Here is a 14816-nt window from a genome sequence, read left to right as displayed (position 1 = left end):
TGAACTATTTCTCTCATTTTTCAAGTAAAAATTTGTTCCTGGGATATTACGTATCAAATTTATATTCAGAAGTAATGTCAGTATCAGGAAAGTAACTCAGGGTCTGGAGTTAGTGCATGCAATCTAAATTTCAAACATTCTTCATATCTTCAATTTCCAGAATTAAATCTGTGAGATGAATGAGATGTAGCTTTGACTCCTCATTCAGTACTATTTTAAGGAGAGTCTGAAGGCTACCCTATAAAATAATACCTTGAAAATTCTGTGAAGACAGGAATTCTGGAAATTCCTAATGGAATAAAGGAAGTTCTTGATATTACTAGTTCATTATGATCTGGAAATGCCATTCATATTAGAGATGTCATTCAATAGGGACACCCCAGCTGCAAGGCAGACCTGGAGGCTCAATCTTGGGATTGGTTTAACTTCTAAACCACAAAATGACATTTCCTCTCATCTTACCCAATTCCCTGCTGAGTCACTCTTAAAGACCTGTGAACCATGCTGTAGCACTGCATACTAGAGAAACATGGATAAATACTTAGTGGTCTCTTTCTTTAAAAGGAGGAATTCATTTGCAAATTCCTATTTCTACCCCCATTATCCACTCTATCAAGAAAAATATCTTTCTTTCAGTACCTGTCCTGAAGCTCATGAGTAAAGTCAGAAGTTCTACTACCTCTTACCAAGCTACAAATACTACCTGTATAGAATACCACTCCTCTCATATTGTCTTGTTTTTATATAAGCTTTTATATAACCCCTATTTCTTCTTCCCCTGAAATGTATTCTTACCTGTTTGGCTAAGTGGATGCCAAGCCACATTCTGTGGCGCCCATGCAGAAGAGCCATCCTGGGAAGCCTTAAGACTGGCCTGGTAGAGAGATTCCAATTCCGAGGTCTCCTGCTCTGTGTCTTGGTTCCAATGTGGATGTAAAAGGATATGATTTCTCTCTGGATAGGTTACACAGGTATGAGAATCATGGGGAGAGGACTTCATTCCTGGCCCAAGGATCTCATGTTTAAGCTGAGAATCACAGAACCTTGTGACATTCACCCAGGAATCCAAAGGCAAGGAAGTCCCCACGTTGATACTGTTACCAATCTCCTTAGGCCTAGGATCTTTTGCTTGGGATAGCTTTCCTTGGTATATACCTGGCTCTCCCAACCTGGGCTGTCCTCCCCTAGAAGTTTCACTATTTGGCTGCCCCGAGTCCATGGCAAGAGAAAGATGGTTGTCAGCAGGATCTTCCCAGGAAGGCAATCTGTCCCTACCATCCAGAGAGGCTTGCTCTTTTTCCCAGGGACAATGGCCTTTCCCTTGACCTTGTTGGAAAGAAGGCTTAGAGTCATAAGGGAAAGAGTTCTTCTTTAGATTTCCAAGACTTCTCTCTTGGGAACCTGAAGCATCCCTCATGGAGGCACACTGCATCTTCTGGAATTGCTCTGCCAGTGAGCGGACAAGTCCCTTTGTGCTGGGAAACTCTGGTCTACATGGCTCCTCACTGCTTCCATCCACTTTTGAAGTCAGAGAAGTTTGGAGGCTTTGGGCTTGGAGGCATTGGTTAGTTTTCTGCACAGGATCAGAAGAATGAAGCACAGATGAAACAGCAGCAGACATTATGGGGTGGCAGGCCCTATATGTGGGAATACTGGGTTGAACTAATGAATTTGAAGGACTATAGCCTAGGCTGTGTGTTTCTCCTCTCTCTGAGGTGGCTCTTCCTGTTAGGTGTGACCAAGACATCACCAGGGATGAGTCAGTAGGATTCCTCTTTTCTTGGGATGGCTGTTCTTGAGCAATGTTCCTTCCTTCGTGTAGAGAGAACCTGCTGTAACTGTTGTTATCACCCCTTTGCCCTGGCAGTTTACCCTCTGAGGCATCCAATGGCACACAGTCAAGGTGAGAATTCTCAGTTCTCCCTGGTGTTTTAGGTAAACACTGCCTGTGGAATACAGAAGGGTCAATGCTGTCCACCTCAACTGAAGTCAGAAGCTTTGAGGCAGATTTACTGGGGGAACTGTGCTGTGGGGCAGATGAAGCAGGTAACTCTGGGAACAGTAATGAGTGTGACTCATGGCAGGAAGCAGGTGAGTGTAAGAAAGAAGAACTGGCCCCAAAATCTGTATCCGTGCAGGGTTCCAGTTGGGCCTCGTGGCTTAACAATACTTGGAGCGGGATAGGCTGTTCACTGAAACAAATGGAGAATATTATTGTCAATAAGGTGATTGACAAGAACACTTCCAAGAAGAACTGTTCATTCCATTCCCATTTATAGTTATCCACAGAAGGAATGATGAAAATAAATGAAGCTGGGTGCAATGGTACACACCTGTTATCCCAGCAACTTGAGAGGCTGAGGAAGATTTCAAGTTTGAGGCCAGCCTCAGCAACTTAAAACCCTGTCTCAAACTGAAAATAAGGGTTACTGATATAGTTCAGTGGTAGAGATCCCTTGAGTTCAAACCCCAGTACTGGGGTAAAAAACAAGAAAATAAAAAAAGAAACAGAGCCAGGCACAATGGTGCACATCTGTAATCCCAGCAACTCAGGAGGCTGAGACAGGAGGATAAAATTTCAAGGCCAGCCTCAGCAACTTAGTGAGACCCTGTCTCAAAATAAAAAATAAAAAGGACTAGGGATTGCCCCAGTACCAAAAAAATTTTTTTTTAATTTATAAAAAAAAAAGGAAGAAATGGAAAGACAAGCACAAGTAGGGTCAATAATTTAGAGGTTAACAAAAGAAAAGACTCCCCTACATATACCACTCACGCTCAGATAAACAGGTAATATCAATCCTTCACCAGAATTGCACACAGCAATATTAAGTACAGTCCTTGCCAATATTCTTCACTACATTAAAGTCCCTTTCCAAACACATTCTACTTGAAAATTTAAAAATCAAAATTGCTAGTCTCACATGCAGATGACAACGGAAGGTAAGCAAAATGAGTGATTTTCACACAGAACAGCAAAAATCCAGGATGCTATACAAGGAGGGAAATGCTACATAAGGTTCTGTGAGGTAGCTCAACCAAAGGAACCAAGAGGCTACAAATACAGAATACAGGTGATTCATGTTCATAGGATTACACAAATCAACTACTTCAAATTTGTCTTTATTATCTAGGTTTTACTGTATTATTCACTCAGATGTTTTCTTAAAGTAATATACCATATTCTCTTAAGATTTAGTTGGTTTCTAATTGTTTTATATTTCTGACCCCCCCAAAAAATGCAATGTTACAAGCACATAAATAAAATCCCAACTTTTCAAATTCTGAATTTTCAGATTATGGATGCTCAACCTGTGCATCCTTATCTGAAAAATGAGGATTTTGCTTTCCAAAATGTGTGAAATTTTGGATTTTCTGGTTCCTAATCTGAAAATCCAAAATTTGAAATGCTCCAAAAAATCTGAAACCATTTGAGTGCAGACAAGACACTGAAACAGTTTTGGATTCCGGAGTATTTTGGACTTCAATTCTTTTTCTTTTTCTTTGGTACCAGCGACTGAACCGAGAGGTGCTTAACCACTGAGCCACACCCCCAGCCTTTTTTACATTTTGTTTAGAGACAGGGTCTCACTAAATTGCTTAGAACCTCGATAAATTGCTGAGGCTGGCTTTGAACTCATGATCCTCCTGCCTCAGCCTCCCAAGCTGCTGGGATTACAGACATGTGCCATCATGCCCGGCTTTTTTTTTTTTTTTTTTGGAATTGAATTTTTGGATTAGGAATCCTCAACCAGTAAAGACCATGCAAATATTCCAAAATCTGGGGGAGAAAACTGAAATCTGAAACATTTTTGGCTCCAAGTATTTTGGGTAAAGTGTATATGACCTATATGCTATAAACTATGCTATGTTAGTCACCCAGTCACTCTTGTAACATATACTTGTATGGAAAAATCTAACCATAAAAGGCATACTACATAATGGTCGATGACATACATTTTGGCACCAAACAGACAGACCTAGATTTGAATTCTATACTTCTACTGTTATAAGCCAAGTAATCTTAGTTTTCCTGAGCTCAAGTCTCCTTATTTATAAAGAATGCTAACTAATAGTTCCTATTTTTTTGTGTGTGTGTGTGGGGAATATATATATTTAGTTGTAGATAGAAAAATACCTGTATTTTGATTTATTTTTATGTGGTGCTGAGGATCGAACCTGGTGCCCCACAAATGCAAGGCAAGCACTCTACTGCTGAGCCACAACCCCAGCCTTAAAGTCCCTATCTTATAAGGATATTTTGATAATGAAATAAAATACATAAAATGCTTAGCTCAGGCCTGGATCCTAGGTAATGTTCACAAAATACTGGCTGGAGTATAGCTCAATGGAAGAGCACTTGCCTAGCATGTACACAGCCAAGGGTTGGATGCCTTTATTATATTTTTATTTTGAAAACTACTCAAACTTATTAACAGACAAATTTAATTTTTACTTAAATTCACTTATTCTAATTAAAAGCCAAATTTAAAGGCCAAGATGTGTGAACTATATCAATGGCTACTAGGGCTTTTTTCCTAATCAATCTTTTCAATAGACTTCTCTCTCTCCCCTGTAGTCACCGAGACAAGGACAGCTTCTGCTGTGGAGCACCCATGGTCACTTTCTCCCCTGGCATCTATAAACTCATGTGGTTCCCAAGCACTACCTTGTCAGCTGAGGGACGGCCCCCCCCTGTGATGGGAGGCAGGCTGAGGGCTGCGACGGCTGCTGCGATGATTGCTGCTGCTGCAATGATTGCTGCTGCTGCATGCGATCCTGCAGGCTCCTTGCTTTTCGAATACTGATTTGCAACTTCTTATCGACTAGGGCTCTGCTGTGCGTGCTAGAGCTGGCACCATGCAGGGCAAGTCTTAGTTTAGCTAAAATGCAAAAGAAAATATAGCAGAAACAGAACACAAAATACAAATAAAAATAAAACAAATAAAACTGAATCAAAAAGAAGCAAAGATATGCAGTAAAACAAAATATGCAGCAGGAATGCAAGGCATGGACCATGCTTACACTGTCCAGGGGCACAGAGCTAGCTCTGGCTATAAGGAACATACATGGAAGCTATGGAGGCCAAAGAAGTTAATTTAAATTATTAAACACACACACACACACACACACACACACACTAACTAAAACAAATCAGGAAGATAAACTAATGCTCAGAGATTGTCACTCTTGTCCTTTCCAACTGACCTGTTCGACTCTGGTCTCCACACACTGCTCCCAACTCCCCCTTCCTGATGGCCAACAGCAGAAATAAGATCCAAACCTGCATCTGTCTTTACAGAGCACAGCTTCATGTGGTCATATAAAATTGGATACCAATTCTAAACTTTATTCCCTGGCTGTAACATTATGGTGCTGCATACCAGAAGGCAGGGGAGAAACAAAAAGAATCAAATATTGCAGTGGAAAGTTACAAGCCTGGGAAGTCATGGCCAATTAACTCAGTTTTTCTGCCATAAGTTTCAACTTACTAGTCAACCACTAGAGAAAGAGCAGACTAACTTGCTATCTGAAGTCTAACTTCTTGGGATAAGAAGGTAGGCATGGCTGGAGAAGTCATCTATGGATTCCTGTTGAGGGTAATTCCAGTAAATATCCACAAGCCACAGTTACAATGCCAGGCACATTTAGAAATCTGAAGGATGCCAGGAGCGGTGGCACACACCTATAATCGCAGCAACCTGGGAGGCTCAAACAGGAGGACTACAAGTTCAAGGCCAGCCTTGCCAATGTGGTGAGGGCCTAAGCAATTTAACAAGATCCTGTCACAAAGTAAAAAAATAAAAAGGGCTGGGGATGTAGCTCAGTGACAAAGTGCCCTGGGTTCAATCCTTGGTACCAAAAACAGAAGAGAAGAGAAGAGAGACGGGAAGAGAAGGGAAGGGAAGAGAAGAGAAGGGAAAGGAAAGGGGAGGTAGAAGGAGAAGAGGAAGGGGAAGGGGAGGGAAAAGGGAAAGGGAGGGGAGGGAAAAGAAAACTGAAGGGCATATATAGCTAAAGGGCCTCACTTTGGAAATGTGAGAGTTAAGAAACATAAAAATTATTTTTATAGTCATCTGAGCGACAACACTAATACCTATTATGAAGTTAGTAAAAAATGCCATAGCCATAGCGGTTAGAGTTACTTACAGATAGCTTCGTTACAAAGAGCCAAAGCTGCAGCACAGTCTCCCTTTTGTTCCAGATGCAGCGACTCTTCAAACATTGAATTTGCCTCTTGCAGAGACCTCTCAAAGCCGTCACTCCTCCCTGAAAGGGCCAGTACTTTTTGTTTTCATTATAATTAATTCCAACTTCATCTATGTACTGCTGTTTCCCTTTGGTGCACACAGATCCTTGTTGCCAAGTCATTGGTCTATCCTTATTTCAACTGTCCATTACTATTAAGAAGTCCCTGAAACAAGTATGACACCCATTTTTGCTTTACCCAAGATCTTCCAAGGCCCTGAAAGAGAGGCATGTCATTGCCAGCCACATGTTCTAACTCGAAGACTTCTCAGGGACTCCCTCCATGAAAGAACAAAACATGTCTATAACAACATGAGTTCTCATGGCTAAAACTGAACTGCTCTTCCATAGTGTTACAGTATACATCCTGCCAGAGTATCAGAACACCACAGACTTCCAATGCTGTTATGGCAAAGATGGCTTCACTATTCTATGAAAAGTATTCCATATCACTTCTTTCCTATAGCAATTCACAGAGATCTCTTCATCACCCTTAACTAGAAAGTCAGTAAAACTCTTGGGCACAGGGGGTCTACAGTTCCTACCATGGCAGTTGAATTGCATTTGTTGTTACATAAACATACCTTTCATCAGCACTACTAAGTATTTATTTTTATCATGCCCTTGCTCATCAAAACTATCCCCAAAAGGCACCTTCCCATATAGCAAGCTGAGGATATTCCTTTCTCCTCTCAAAGTGGATGAGTTTCAAAGCAGCTGCTGAAGAGTCCAGAGGAAAAGGCAAGGAAATAAGTAAAGGCAACTTCTGTAAATGAACCCTGAAGCTTATTTACCCCCTTGCCTTCTACTCTCTCATAACCATAAATTGGTAAAAAACTATAATTTACGTTCATCTACCACTGGGATTGACACTGAACATTTACAAGGGGGAGGGGCTGTGGGGCAGGGATCAAACTGTCTTAATCATTCTTCTCCATAATGTCTTCTTATCTCCAGCTGGAAGTGCTAAGAAAAGATCTTCCATATCCCTAAAATTCCCTTCTTAATTCACCCTGGCTTTTAGAAAGTACTTCCACTACTACAACAGAAGTAGCAGGTTAGTTCTGAAGAAGCTGGCACTCAGGTTTCACCTCATCAATAGAAGTGTGGTTTTCCCCATCCCCAGGTCCAAAGTTCTTCCATTATATTTGAAATCAACTGAATTTATACTACCAATATCATCAGAGATGGTAGCTAAAGCCATTAAAAAAAAAAATAAGTTTACAGGCTAGGAATGGTAGAGCACTTGCCTAGCATGCACAAAGACCTGTGTTCGATCCCCAGACCTGCAAAAATAAAATGAATGCTCAAATTTATTTAATATCCTTGCCTTCTACTCACTCATAACCGTAAATTGGTAGAAAGCTATTATTTAGGTTCACCAATAATTGGAATTCAAATTAAGCCTTCACAAAGTCCCAGGTGGAAAGAAAAGATCTTAGGCAAACTACAGTTAATGACTATACTGGATATAAATTCTTTTTTTATTTTTTATTTTTTTACTTGTAGAGGGACACAATACCTTTATTTTACTTATTTATTTTTTATGTGGCTCTGATAATTGAATCCAGTGTCTCATACATGTTAGGCAAGCGCTCTATCACTGAGCCACATCTCGAGCCCCATGGATTTAAATTCTTATCATCCAAAATCTTAGCACTTTGTTCCTTCTCTCAGGAGATCCAAAATGTATGAAGAACTGACAAATACAGGCAGGGAGATTCCCTCTAAACTGTACTGCTCAATTGACAGAGGAGGGAAAAGACAAGGAGAAAGATGACAAGATCCCTCTTTCGAAATAATATAAATTTGTGACACCAAAGTGATTTAGCTAAAGGTCAAAATGGAAGAAAAGACTACCCAAATACAGAGACAACTAAAGAATTGGGCATTTTTATTTATTTTTTTATTTTTGCCTTTTTTTTTTTTTTTTTTTTTGGTACCAGGGATTGAATCCAGGGATCCAGGGGTGCTTAACCACTGAGTCACATCCCCTGCTGAGAGCCATAGCCAAGTAGGAATGACACATGGCAATTTCCTTGTCAGCCTACCCAATGTTGCTTAGAGGGAGGACTCTCCATTGTGGAAATGGGCTTGCCTTGGACCCAGGTCATTTGCAATGACATTGCATGAATGTTTGAGAGTTTTGATTTGAAAGGTGACCTTGCTCAGGGATTAGGGTGGATCAGGGTTTAGGGTGGATCTGGGTTTAGGGAGGATCCTGCTGGGAATAGGGCATTTCCAGGTTTAAGGTGGATCCTGCTGGGAATAGGGCATATTCTGCTGCCTCAGGCGCCTGCTCCTTGAGTTCGTGTTGAGTTCTCCGGGGATTCAGAGGGTTTTTGGTATGCAGAGCCCGGTGGAGGGTGTGGATTTTCCCAGAACGTGCATGTAGAGTGCAGTGAGTTCGGGAATAAAGAGTTGCTGTTTGAATCTACAAGGCTGTGAGTGGCTCGTGATTTTGTGCCCAGCCAGGCTGCGGCAATCCCCAGTCCTTTTTAATATTTTATTTAGGAGATAAGAGTCTCACTGAGTTGCTTAGGGCCTCGCTTAGTTGCTGAGCTGGCTTTGAACTTGTGATCCTCTTACCTCAGCCTTCTGAGCCACTGGGAATGCAGGCATGTGCCACTATGCCCAGCTAGGAATTGGGCATTTAAAACTCATTTTAAAACAAATACAATGCCTGGGAAATATATGACAGTTGCTTTGAATCAAAGACAGTAGGGGTTGGGGACATAGCTCAGCTGGCAGAGTGCTTGCCTCCCATGCACAAGGCCCTGGGTTCAATCCCCAGCACCACAAAAAAAAAAAAAAAAAGAATGAATGTTGAGGGCTGGGTTGTGGCTCAATGGTAAAGCACTTTCCCAGCCTGTGTGAGATACTGGATTTGATCCTCAGCACCACATAAAAATAAATAAATAAGATAAAGGTATTGTGGAGGGGGAAAAAAAAAGTAGGACTGCTGGGCATGCCACGATGGAGCATGCCTGAAATCTCAGAGACATGGGAAGATGAGACAAGAGAATTGCAAGTTTGGAGCCAGCTGGTGAATTTAACAGGACCATGTTTCAAAATAAAAAATAAGGCTGGGAGCAGTGGTGCACACCTATAATCCCAGGGGCTCAGGAGGCTGAGGCAGGAAGATTGCAAGTTCAAAGCCAGTCTCAGTAACCTATTGAGGCTCTAAGCAATTTAGTCAGACCTTGTCTCAAAAGAAAAAATGAAATGGGCTGGGGATGTGGCTCAGTAGTTAAGTGCCCCTGGGTTCAATCCCTGGTACAAAAAAAAAAAAGAAAAAGTAAATTAAGGGGCTAGGAATGCAGAGCTCAATGTAAGAGCACTTGCCTAGCATGCATGAGAGTCTGGGCTCAATCCCCAGCACCACATGAATTTTTGTAAAAAGTAAATTAGGAAAATAAAAGTAAATTAGGCTTTGGGTTCTCAGATCCTATTTGACAGATCTACTTCCCTGAAGCTCCAGGTGAGATTATCTCCGGGTATGTTTTTTTTTTTTTTTTTTCCCCAGCAAATAGAATGTGGCTCACTTCTTTTTTGCTGTTTTTGAATTGAGGCTACTTTCATTTATACCTTCTGTAGAGATGTTCATGGAATATATTTTTCATGAATAATATACTATCTCTGATCTATTGGGCTTTAGTAGACATGCCCAAAATTAGTATCTATCTCTTATCACAAGGCTTGTCACCTCTTACTTTAACTCTCACTGGAACGGCTGACTTAAAAAAATATATAACTTTTAAAGAGAATACAGAGAATTTACAAGCTTGGATCTTTTTTCATACCTTTTCTCTCTGTTCGAATTACTTACAACCTAATTCTCATAACAATTACCCTGATTCTGCAGTTCATCCAAGTCCATGAAGCGGCTGGGATGAGGGTTAAACCCTTTAGCAACCTCTAATTCTTTCTCCCGTTTCCTTCGAAGTTCCTGTTCCTGGGCCCTCCTGGTCACCTCTTCCTGCAATTCATCCAGTTCACTTTTAGAAGATACCTCCCCACCTAGGACATAAGCAAAGGAGAAGCTAAATCAACATTTCTATAAAAAAGATAAAACACCTGCTGAATTTATGACTACTTTGATATAAGTTTTTTTTTTTTTCCTTTTGGAACTCTTCTCTTTAATTTGAAGTAAATGTTCTGAATACTGATATCCATATCAAATTCTGGGCCCTGAATAATAAAAATCACAGCAAAACAAAAAAACTGTGAACATTTGATGTATAACAACATGACACCTAACACTTGCTAAACATTTTCAATGTATTAGGAACAGTTTTAAGCACTTTTACATATATTATTTAACATTCATAATTGATGATGAGAATTACCTTCATTTTGGGAATGAGAAAGTTGAGTCATGAAAAGAGTAACACAGTTGGCAAAAGGTAGAGGTAACTTCAAATCACTAAGTTAAATTCATAATCCATGCTCTTAACCAATAGGAAGCACTCTATCAGAGCTTCAAGCAAGTCATTTGGGCTTCTCGCCCTTAATTTCTTTCTTTCTTTTCATTTTTGTGGTGCTAAGGATTGAACCCATGGCCTTGTGCATATGAGGCAAGCACTCTACCAACTGAGCTATATCCCTAGCCCTTGCCCTTAATTTTAATCTTCTCTTTAATGAATTTGTAAAATGTCCACAGTAGTAAAAACTCCACTGCATAAGTGTTCATAGATTTAGAATGATTTCCATGATAAATTGTTTATCATGTATTATATCATGTATAGTATGTATAATAATATATATAATATATATAGTATGATTTCTTCTTTTTTTGGTACTGGGGATTGAACTCAGGGCCACTCAACCACTGAGCCACATCCTCAGCCCTATTTTGAATTTTATTTAGAGACAGGGTCTCACTGAGTTGCTTAGTCCCTTGCTAAGTTGCTGAGGCTGGCTTTGAACTCACAATTCTCCTGCCTCAGCCTCCAGAGCTGCTGGGACTACAGGCATGCACCATCATGCACGGCTCATTTTTTTTTTTTAAATGGTGTTGAGAAGCTGGGGATATAATTCAGTGGTATAACACTTGCCTAGTATGTGTAAGGACCTGGATTTGATCATCAGCACTATAAAAAACAAACAAACAAAAAATAATGGTGAGGGCTAGGGATATGGCTCAGTGGTGGAGTGCTCGCCTAGCACACGTAAGTCACTGGGTTCGATCCTCAGCACCACTTAAAAATAAATAAAATAAAGGTATTGTGTCCATCTACAACTAAAAATATTTTTTTAAAAAATGATGGTGATATATATATATATATATATATATATATATATATATTTATACACACACACACATACATACATATATACCTAAAGTATATACTGTAGAAGCATAAAAAAAGAGGTAGAAATATATATAACATAATAATAATACTGATACCTTCGATTTCAGGAGGCAAAAGCAGGTTAATAAATTATTGCACTTGATTTACTTCTATAGTTTTTTCACATTTTTATTGTTGCATTATAATTGTACATAACTGTGGAATTTGTTATTGCATATTCATACATGCACATAATATAGCAATATAATTTGGTCTATATTACTCCTCAGTATTTCCCTTTCCCTTCCCTCCTTCCTCCCTCTGGTCTCTTTCCTCTACTCTAATGATCTCCCTTCAATTTTTAGGAGATCCCTCCCACTTTTCTGCTCATTTTTCGTCTCTAGCTTCCACATGAGAAAAAACATGTGATTGTAGTTTTTTATTTTTTTTAAGTGATTGAACCTCAGATAAAAAGTGCCATGCCAGGTGCAGTGGCGCACATGTAATCCCAGCAACTCGGAAGGCTAAGTCAGGAGGATTGTGAGTTCAAACCCAGCCTCAGCAAAAGCAAGTTGCTAAGGAACTCAGTGAGATGGCATCTCTAATAAAATATTAAAAAAAGGGCTGGGGATGTAGCTCAATGGTTAAGTGTCCCTGAGTTTAATCCCTGGTACTACCCCCTGCTAAAAAATAAGTGCCTTAATAGAATGATTAGATCAAACTGTGGGACATGTAGGGCTTATTATACAAAGAGGATGGTGGAATTATATGTTAGGGGAAGAATTTTGTCATAACTTTTTTTGTTGTGAATTTTGTTGTGGAATCCTGTCAGATTCTATGTAGCTGATCCAGAATTGAGGATTACTGGGGAAATCATGAGATTCACTCTTTAGTATACTGCAAAGGTACTGACTATCTGAAGAGGGAAAAAAAGGGCAATATGCTTATGTATGATCACATGTTTCTTAAAAGAATGTCACTCAACATGAAAGAAATTAAAATATAGGAAACACACAAACCAAATGTGTAACTTCACTGGGAAGCATGAATTTCTTCCACTGGTCTCTAATTTACTCTTTTTTTTTAAATTTTTTATTGTTGGTTGTTCAAAACATTACATAGTTCTTGATATATCATATTTCACACTTTGATTCAAGTGGGTTATGAACTCCCATTTTTACCCCGTATACAGATTGCAGAATCATATCAGTTACACATCCATTGATTTACATGTTGCCATACTAGTGTCTGTTGTATTCTGCTGCCTTTCCTATCCTCTACTATCCCCCCTCCCCTTCCCTCCCCTCCCCTCTTCTCTCTCTACCCCCTCTACTGTCATTCATTTCTCCCCCTTGTATTATTTTTCCCTTTCCCCTCACTTCCTCTTGTATGTAATTTTGTATAACCCTGAGGGTCTCCTTCCATTTCCATGCAATTTCCCTTCTCTCTCCCTTTCCCTCCCACCTCTCATCCCTGTTTAATGTTAATCTTCTTCTCATGCTCTTCGTCCCTACTCTGTTCTTAGTTACTCTCCTTATATCAAAGAAGACATTTGGCATTTGTTTTTTAGGGATTGGCTAGCTTCACTTAGCATAATCTGCTCTAATGCCATCCATTTCCCTGCAAATTCTATGATTTTTGTCATTTTTTAATGCAGAGTAATACTCCATTGTGTATAAATGCCACATTTTTTTTTTATCCATTTGTCTATTGAAGGGCATCTAGGTTGGTTCCACAGTCTTGCTATTGTGAATTGTGCTGCTATGAACATCGATGCAGCAGTGTCCCTGTAGCATGCTCTTTTTAGGTCTTTAGGGAATAGACCGAGAAGGGGAATAGCTGGGTCAAATGGTGGTTCCATTCCCAGCTTTCCAAGAAATCTCCATATTCAAACACTGAAAGAAAATGGGTTCCAACCAAGAATTGTGTATCCAGCGAAATTAAGCTTCAGGATGGAAGATGAAATTAAAACTTTCCACAATAAACAAAAGTTAAAAGAATTTGCAGCTAGAAAACCATCTCTTCAAAACATCCTCGGCAAAACATTACAGAAAGAGGAAATGGAAAATAACAATGAAAACCAACAGTGGGAGGTAGGACAGTAAAGGGGGGGAAAAATAATCAAAGAGGAAAACTAACCATGTTTAGTAACATAAATAAACAAATATGGCTGGAAAAACAACCCATATCTCAATAATGACCCTAAATGTTAATGGCTTAAACTCACCAATTAAGAGACACAGGCTAGTAGAATGGATCACAAAACAAGACCCAACAATATGCTGCCTACAGGAGACGCATTTGATAGGAAAAGACATACATAGGCTGAAGGTGAAAGGTTGGGAAAAATCATATCACTCATATGGACTTCGGAAACAAGCAGGAGTGTCCATACTCATATCAAATAAAATAGATTTCAAGCCCAAGTTAATCAAAAGGGATAAAGAGGGACACTACATACTCCTCAAGGGAACCATACACCAACAAGACATAACAATCATAAATATATATGCCCCAAACAATGGTGCAGCTATGTTCATCAAACAAACTCTTCTCAAGTTCAAGAGTCTAATAGACCACCATACAATAATCATGGGAGACTTTAACACACCTCTCTCACCACTGGACAGATCTTCCAAACAAAAGTTGAATAAGGAAACTATAGAACTCAATAACAAAATTAATAACCTAGATTTAATTGACATATATAGAATATACCACCCAACATCAAGCAGTTACACTTTTTTCTCAGCAGCACATGGATCCTTCTCAAAAATAGATCATATATTATGTCACAGGGCAACTCTTAGACAATATAAAGGAGTAGAGATAATACCATGCATCTAATTTACTCTTAACCCAGTATTCCTAACGTATATGACTCTATGGGTATTACTCTGTTCTACCAGATGTCAGCAACCTATAGCACACATATTAAAAAACTAAAATGGTTTGTGTATTTTTATTAATACTGCTGCATCCCCCCTATCCAACCACCTGTAAGAACCTCAGTAACTGTCAAGAGACTTGGTAGTTAAGACTAGGATGTACAGGCAAGGGCAATGTTAAGTTTGAATCACTTATTTCACAGTTTTGCCCATAGCCTATATGTCCTTTTTGTATCTCAATTCATAGTACTAATCAATAATAAACTAATTTCTGAGGAAGCTACCCCTATACTAAGGAAAACACTAAGAGTTATTCTTTTTAAGAATGGAGTTGTTATTACTGCTGTTCACCAATTTTTTCTCCCTTTATTCCCAAGGACTCTCCCCA

General features: G+C 39.5%; 1 protein-coding gene across 18 annotated transcripts in view; it reads right to left on the bottom strand.

Annotated features, from left to right (window-relative positions):
* Usp54 (ubiquitin specific peptidase 54) overlaps nucleotides 1-14816 on the bottom strand; it is a 128938-nt gene that overhangs the window by 12590 nt on the left and 101532 nt on the right. For 16 of the 18 annotated variants that reach the window (XM_046419831.2, XM_058577921.1, XM_046419832.2 and 13 more), the window contains 4 exons: nucleotides 10099-10266; nucleotides 6148-6267; nucleotides 4667-4880; nucleotides 796-2192 (listed from right to left, as the gene is read on the bottom strand). In XM_046419831.2, the coding sequence (XP_046275787.1) occupies nucleotides 796-2192; nucleotides 4667-4880; nucleotides 6148-6267; nucleotides 10099-10266 (1899 nt within the window). The remainder of the gene's footprint in view (nucleotides 1-795; nucleotides 2193-4666; nucleotides 4881-6147; nucleotides 6268-10098; nucleotides 10267-14816) is intronic. The other 2 variants (XM_046419836.2, XM_046419841.2) reach the window with 1 other exon arrangement.

The sequence above is a fragment of the Marmota monax genome, unplaced genomic scaffold (genome assembly GCF_021218885.2).
Source record: "Marmota monax isolate L192 unplaced genomic scaffold, Marmota_monax_Labrador192_F-V1.1 WCK01_AAM20220418_F8-fsc00019, whole genome shotgun sequence".
NCBI lineage: Eukaryota > Metazoa > Chordata > Mammalia > Rodentia > Sciuridae > Marmota > Marmota monax.
Note: the sequence above shows the minus strand (reverse complement) of the source record. Positions and strands in the feature narration are given on the sequence as shown.